General features: G+C 37.9%; 1 protein-coding gene across 1 annotated transcript; it reads right to left on the bottom strand.

Moving 5' to 3' along the window:
• Window positions 1-635: 635 nt before the first annotated feature.
• On the bottom strand, window positions 636-6,806 carry LOC110292487 (sentrin-specific protease 2-like). The gene is given in 3 exon segments (XM_021159801.1): window positions 636-1,090; window positions 1,093-1,563; window positions 6,791-6,806. Coding segments are annotated over 3 exon segments (927 nt in total). The 3' UTR covers window positions 636-650.
• Window positions 6,807-8,252: the final 1,446 nt, after the last annotated feature.

Below are 8,252 nucleotides of genomic sequence, written 5' to 3'. Positions count from 1 at the left end.
TACAAAATTGAAAACACAAACCAAAAAAACCCAAAAACAAAACCACAAACAAAAAACAAACAAACAAAATGAATAAGAAACAAAAACCAAAACACAAATAAAAAATAATCAACAACAAAAAAATAGAAACAAACCCAAAAAGAAGAAAACACAAAACACAAACAAAAACAACAAACAAAACCAAAAACACAAACAAAAAAACATAAAACAAAAATACAAAACCTCTCAACCAATCAAAAACAAAAGATAAAATCAAGTACACAATCAAAAAACAAACAACAACAAAAACCAAAACACAAATAGACAACAAAACAAACCAAAAACACAAAACAAACAAATGAACAAACAAACAAAAACAATTGAGTGACTAAATCCAGCATTAAAACAGGGTTTCTTCAACACATGGTCTCCTGTGGGTTGGGCAGCAGCAGTTTCTAAGCTTGCAATAGTTGCATGCATCCTAGAGATGGCATTAGGGCATCAATCAGTCCCACATCCCACGTTAGNACTATATTGAAGAGAGTGGGCTTCATCTAGTCAGGCAGCCCAGTATGTGTTTTAAATCTCTTCTACTCATCCTTCCTGAGGTATATTAGAAACAGCAATGGAAAAGAACAGGGATGGGGACCATAGCAACCAGGTTGATGTTGTTACAGTAATTGACTGTGTAGGATTTCCCATACCATCCTCTTCCTGAAGGTGGGCATGTGTTGCTGAGAAAAGGTCACAGGTTGGTCCCTAGTGATATAATCTGCGTATTTACAGGTAAACATTCCACAGTCATTCCCATTCAGTTGCAGAGGAATCTCCTCTGATGTCACACTGTACTGCTTCCACTCCAAAGGGTCCAGCTCAATGTTCCTGAGTTTCTTGCTCTCTTTTTGTAAATATTGGAAGATGGTCTCGCAGATAGACTTCCCTGTCTGTCCCAGGGAATCGAAGTATACAATACTTCGTTTTCTTAAATCAATTACTACCAGGCTCCAATGTACCATCTGGTGAATAGGCACCAAGATGAGTTCTTTTTCAGAGAGATTGATGTCTCGAGTCCATCTTTTCAAGGAACTGTAACCACTGTGCTTTAGCTTGGGTAAAAGAAAGTGCTAAAGACATGAAGAGCTGGGTAGCCTTGGTTTTCATTTCTCTCAACAAGAAGGTTCATGTAGAAATTGATGACCTCATCATTGAGCCACTGACCATTCTTCAGGGTCTGAATATCTCCTCTGGTGATTTGCAACTTGAATCTGGAACTTAGGATTTCCTCTTGGGGTCCTGGACCCAATGCATTCTCAATTTCCTTCTCCATGTCCTCTGTAATATCAAAGATTTGATCCATTTCTCTGCCCTTTTCTTGGTCTATGAGAAGCTTTTTCTCTGCTGCAAGTACTGCCATCTTGTTGGGGAGTAAGCTATTGCCTCTGCAGCTATCCAGGATGATCTGAGCCCGTGTTCCCGGCTCCAAGCTGTTCCCCCTTCTTCCTTCGCCCTTTACACAACCTTTCTTCTCTGTAACAGATTTCTCCTCAGAACACCACTTCTTTCTTTCCTCTGGTGAAAGACATTCTTTTAGAGCAACAACAATAGATGGTTCTCGATCTTTCTGAGTTGTTTCTGATCCATGACTGTCTTCTGACTAGTCCCCTTTGATCTTCCAGGCGTTTGTAAGGATTCGATTAAGGTTTTGAAGCAATCTTCTGTACTTTTCCTTTTGGGGGCTTTGTTCGTTTTACCCCATGGCGGAATAGGGCCTTTCCAATATTCAAGCGAAAGCAACCTTTTGCCTGGCTCCTGGTGAGTACTCTCGGGTCGTTCGCCCTGATGTCAGAAGAATCACTTCTTCTAGTAGATGGTTGGTCCAAGGTTGCAAACCTATGAGGCTCCTTTATAAACAGTTGACTTTTCAGGTCAGGGTCAGTCAAAGAATGGAGATAATTAAGCTGTCATTATCAGAGACCAATCGGTGAATAGTCAGAGGTCGGCAGTTCACCAGGGGTCCACTCTGAAAAAGTTGGAGGAGTTCTAAGAATACTTCCTCAGGAGTATCCTTCTTGGGTGCTGTAACCAGCTAATTATCTAAACTTTGAAATCGGACTAATCGTCCTAGTTAATCACTAGTAAGACACCAGTCCTAAACCTAGCAGCTACCACATCAGAGGCAACCTCTCAAATGATGTTTAACTCAAAGTGTTGCCCCTAGACACAGCCTTCAAAGTTCCATAGCTGAGTGTGATGTCACCTGAAAGAACAGTAAGCAACGTTTTTGGAGGGTGGAAGCCCTCCACAACCCCAACTTGGTCCAGGATTTCAAAGCACTCCTTTGCCCAAGTGGGAAGTTTGAATATGTTAATACATATTTCAGTTCTTCCTCAGAGCACAGGGTTACTTAAATCATCTCAGCATAGTTCAGTTGGTCCTGAGTAGTACATTTGTCTTTTAAGAAACTGTCCCATCATGGTCAATTATAGAAATTTAAGTGTCCTTCTAAAGATCTTCTCACACACAATGTGCTTGCTAATTACAAAGAATAAATAGAATTTTACAGTCTTAAAACCTAGTAGGTAGTGTAGTGTGACAAAACTTGTTTCTCCTTTGCATAAGGAACCCAGGACAGACCACAGTGCCCATACCACCAAAGTCCTACTTGATGAACCGATAAGTTTTATTGGGGTTACATATAGGAATATGGGTGAGGGGTTACTTACAGGAGCAGAAATGACTCAAAAACAGCTGCATCCCCAAAGCCTACCCAGCATGTGTGACAGTTCATAAAACCTGGGAACTTGGAGAAACTGCACAGCATGTAGATGGATCAAAGGGCTGGAGAATGTCCATTCCAGGTGCCTCAGTTGGTCTAAACTTCTTCCAGACAATTGGTATGAGGGTTGCTCTTTTGAGAGTCTTCTTTGCAGCTCAGCTTCCTTACCTCTGAGAGGGACTCTCAGCTTTTATTGCTGTCTGGCAGGGATGGAGACTAGTGAATCTGATCAATTTCAGGGACCATTTTGAGATCTTTTGTTGCCTTCCTGCCTGAGGGGCTTCCTTTCAGACGGAATGAAGGGTGGAATGGTTCAGTGGTTCAGTATTGGAGGAAATTTGAGAAACTGGAACCATTTCACCAAGGATCAATCCCAAAGAGAATAAATAAAATATCACCATTGTCAATAGGATCCATTGAGAAAGATACATCACTGCTTCAGTTACAATCCTAGCGATAACACAAACCCTGAACTTCTCCCTAGAAAACAGTAGGCAGAATTCAATTGTAGCTGTAGTTACAGAGCTGGGTATTTTCTGTGGGTCCTGGAATCTGAACTCCAGCCACCATGATTAAACAGCAAGCACTTTACCTTCACACACACACACACACACACACACAACCACCACCACACACACACACATTGAACATCTCTTCGATCTACTCTCAAAGGTAAGGAGATATTTTTATAAAAATGTGAGAAAAGAGTTGAGAAACAAATTGTTTCCTTTTTTGCACTGAAAATATTAACAAAATGTGCACATTTATCTATACCAATGTTTTACTGTAAGGAAAAAAGTGTATTTTTTTTTTCTGTAAAAGGTTTGAATTTCTTGTGATTGCTATTTTCCCAGATATCATTTTCTTTGTACCAGGCCTCTTTCTCTTCTTTCTAATTACACCATGGAGGGATTTATTCCCATAATGAAAGAAAAAAACTTGAAACTACCACATTAGTCTTACACCTCTGAATAAGCTAGCAGGGCTGCCTTTGTGATGGTGAACATTGTGTTTAGAGGATACATTTATTGTGCTGGGCTTATAAAAACAAAATAGTTTTTAGGTTGCATAAGCCCTGAAGAAATTACTCTATCTTGAATGTACCCTGTCAGGTAGCCTGAGATGGACCACTTCCTGGTACAGTTGAGCTACTCTTAAAAAAGAGATGAATGTTGCAAAACATTTCAGTGCCTCAGCTATTCCTATAAAGTGATGGGTCACAAGATTACACAGGCTAATGGTTAAGTTCTGCTTTCTACAAACTGCCTGCTTGCTTGCTTGTCTGAGGCATCTGTTGGACATGTCACTAAATCAAGCCTTGCCTGCTCTGGGAGAAGATATGAGTTGCTTTGGCTGCCCAAAATTGTTACTTTTCAGGTTTTGCTATATAATTCTTTAGCTTGAAATAGCCGGGGCTTTATCTATAGAATTCTCTCTTTGTTGGCTCAGGTTAGTCTTCTTTTAATAAAAATGCCTCTTATTTACTGAAAGCAAAAAATAAAAAATAAAAATAAAAATAAATAATAATTACAATGTTGTTGACATCCTTAAAGTTTAAGGAAACAATTTATTACAAATAAAATTTTTAGTGCAGAAATCTCTTATATAGAACTTTATTCTGCAAGAGAAATTTTTAATTGTAAAATACCTTTTTGTAAAATATGCATTTCCTGTCAGGAGTTTTCTGCAACTAAATGATGTCAGGAATGGTTAAAACTTTTTGTTCATCCTGCTTTTTGAAATAATTTATCTTAAGTATGGATGACTTTTGGGATAGCATTGGAAATGTAAATGAAGAGAATACCTAATTTTAAAAAAAGAAAAAAAAACATAAAATAAAAATACAAAACCTCCCAACCAATCAAAAACAAAAGACAAAATCAAGTACACAATCAAAAAACAAACAACAACAAAAAACAAAACACAAATAGACAACAAAACCACAAAACAAACAAATGAACAAACAAACAAAAACAATTGAGTGACTAAATCCAGCATTAAAACAGGGTTTCTTCAACACTTGGTCTCCTGTGGGTTGGGCAGCAGCAGTTTCTAAGCTTGCAATAGTTGCATGCATCCTAGAGATGGCATTAGGGCATCAATCAGTCCCACATCCCACGTTAGGACTATATTGAAGAGAGTGGGCTTCATCTAGTCAGGCAGCCCAGTATGTGTTTTAAATCTCTTCTACTCATCCTTCCTGAGGTATATTAGAAACAGCAATGGAAAAGAACAGGGATGGGGACCATAGCAACCAGGTGGATGTTGTTACAGTGACTGTGTAGGATTTCCCATACCATCCTCTTCCTGAAGGTGGGCATATGTTGCTGAGAAAAGGTCACAGGTTGGTCCCTAGCGATATAATCTGCATATTTACAGGCACTCCATAGGAAGAACAAAAATATCAACCAGCCAGACACCCCACCAGCCAGAGCTCCTAAAGACTAAATCACTAACCGAAGAGTATACATGGAGAGACCTGTAGCTCCAGCTGCATTTGTAGCAGAGGATGGCCTTCTTGGGCATCAATGTCCAACAAGAGGCCCTTGGTCCTGGGAAGGCTCAATGCCCCCAGGGAGTAAGGGTGTGCCAGGGCAGGGAGGCCAGAGTTGGTGAGTGGGTGGTGGAGGGCACCTTCATAGAAACCGGGGGAGGGATGATGGTACAGGGAGTTTCTGGAGGGAACACTGGGAAAGAGGATAACATTTTAAATGTAAATAAATATAATATCCAATAAAACAAACAAACAACAACAAAAACAATGACTTCATTCAATTCGCAGACTAATGGATGCAACTTGAAAATATCATCCTGGGTGAGGTAACACAATTACACATGGTATGCAATCACTGATAAGTGGATATTAGCCCAAAAGCTTGGAATACACAAGATAAAATTCACAGACCACATGAAGCTCAAGAAGAAGGAAGACCTAAGTGTGGATGTTTCAGTCCTTCTTCGAAGGTGTAACAAAATACTTAGGGAGCAAATGTGGAGACAAAGTATGGAGCAGAGACTGGGGGAAATGTCATGCAGAGAATTCCCTACCTGGAGATACATCCTATATACAGTCACCAAACTCATACACTATTGTGGATGCCAGGAATCATAGGCTGACATGAGACTGATATAGCTGTCTCCTAAGAGTCTCTGCCAGATCCTAACAAATACAGAGGCAGATGCTCACAGCCAACCATGGAACTGAGCACTGGGTCCCCAATAGAGGAATTAGAGAAAGGACTGAAGGAGCCGAAGGGGTTTGCAACCCCATAGGAAGAACAACAATATCAACTAACTAGAGCTCCCAGGATCTAAACCAACCAAGGTGTACACATGGAGGAACCCATGACTACAGCTGCATATGTAGCACAGAATGGCCTTGTTGGGCATCAAAGGGAGAAGAGGACCTTTGTCTCATGAAGGCTTAGTGCCCCAGTGTAGAGGAATGCAAGGGTGAGTAGTTGGGAGGGCATGGGTGTGTGGGTGTACACCCTCATAGAACAGGAAGAGGGGGTGGCATAGGGGGTTGCTGGAGCTACAGTTGTGAAAGGGGATAACATTTGAAATGTTTATAAATAAAATATCCAGTAAAAATAAATAAGTAAATTTTTTTTTCACATGGAAAGGTTTGGTTTGTATTTTATAACCAGAGAGCCAGTCTTCAAAATAGTCATAATAGGCTATCTTTGAAAATTAAGAAGTAGTATTTTTTATGAATTAATTTTAGGCTTGCATAATTAGAACTAGGACTAGGTGGGGGTCATAAGTAGTGTAGCTATGTTTCAACAAATAGATTGTGGTGCTTTTCACTAGTCACATGAGACTCATCAATTCTGTATTAGAAATAAGTACCTCCACACAGAGTGGTATAATGCTTTGACTTGATAATTACAATAACTCCTAGATTTCTTTTCACTTCACTAAATCTTGGAATATAATATGAATTTTGGCACTAATCCTATTCCCATGCCATTTAAAGTAAAAAAAAAATCTATACTTTATAATTATTCTAATGTTCTAGAAATAACTAGTTACCTGATACTGCAACCATTACAGCATGGTATTCAAACCATACACAATCTTTATTGAGACCAATGGAATGTCAATACTGAAAATGCTTTTTGTCCTGCTTAGATAAATGGTGGGAGCTTCATTCCATAAATAAAATTCTATGAGAGAACTTTGCCTTTCCTTGGATATATAAAAGAGACTAATAATTAAAGTTACTCTTTGTTCCATAATACTGGAATTTTCTTTTCATCTGTTGAGTAAATCTCCAGGTTTTATCCTTTTATTTATTTCTAGGATAAATACTTGGACCCATGTGAATGTAACTGAGGACCACAGATAGTAAGGGGAGGACACAGTAGAAAACATACAATGATTCTCTCTGAGATAAATACTTTTTAATAATTGCTAATCATGTTTCTATTACACTTTGTGATTCAAAAATATCTAAGAATTGTAAAAATTCTCATATCTATTATTCTCATACTTTGTGTTTTTCAATAAGGTATATATATATATATATATATATATATATATATATATAAAATAGTCATAGCTTGTCTATGCATAAGTTTAAGGACAGCATATACCAATCTAAATTTCATATAAAAGCTCAACTTAGATCTTAACTTTGAATTTAATAATTAGTAAAGGAAATTAAATGTGTTTAAATAAGCTTCATGAAAGAGGCAAACTTTTGTAATTCTACCAATAAAATTAGAAGCAGTATTGTTCTTATGGATTAATTAGGCTATACTAATTAGAAACTTTAGGATTTTTAAAATATATCACAAAATATATAACACTGTTATATATCTTAACAATAGGTTTTCTGCTAAATCAGTTGTGTATTTTTATATACTTTATACAACTTTTTATCATCATAGAAACCTTTCCTGGAGATAAGGTTAGAAAAAAATTATAGAATAAGGAAAATTTATGTGTAGACTGTTTGGTCAGCTGATATTGAATTTAAATGGGAACTAATGGGAAAAAAGACATACTATTTGATACTAAAACACATTTTAACAGGACTGTAGAATTTTTTGTGTGTTTTTTCCATAATTAAGTAACTGAAACACATCTTACAGAATATAGAAGCCCATAACAAGGAACTATAAACTTAACTACTTTTGACTCCCTTAAACAGACCCTTAATGCATATATATTTCAGTTCGTTCTGCCCTAAGCTGATTTCTCAGAAGACCACTTGCCAAGCCATTATACTCTAGCTCACCCTGTATCAACACTCCCATGTGTACTTACTTCAATGCTTTCCACAGCTTCTGGGTCTGCATGGACGTCCAGTGTTTTGGCAATTTTTCCAGATGCTGTTATAAACCACCAGACCAATCACCACAACCAGCAAGAGTAAAACAAACTTATTTGCATTCATTATTTAAGAGACTTAGCATCCTTCATGGTTGAAAAATGGTGGGATTCATAGCTCTAGATGCATATTGGACTTCTCAAACAGGCAAATCATACT

The sequence above is a fragment of the Mus caroli genome, chromosome 4 (genome assembly GCF_900094665.2).
Source record: "Mus caroli chromosome 4, CAROLI_EIJ_v1.1, whole genome shotgun sequence".
Classification (NCBI taxonomy): domain Eukaryota; kingdom Metazoa; phylum Chordata; class Mammalia; order Rodentia; family Muridae; genus Mus; species Mus caroli.
Note: the sequence above shows the minus strand (reverse complement) of the source record. Positions and strands in the feature narration are given on the sequence as shown.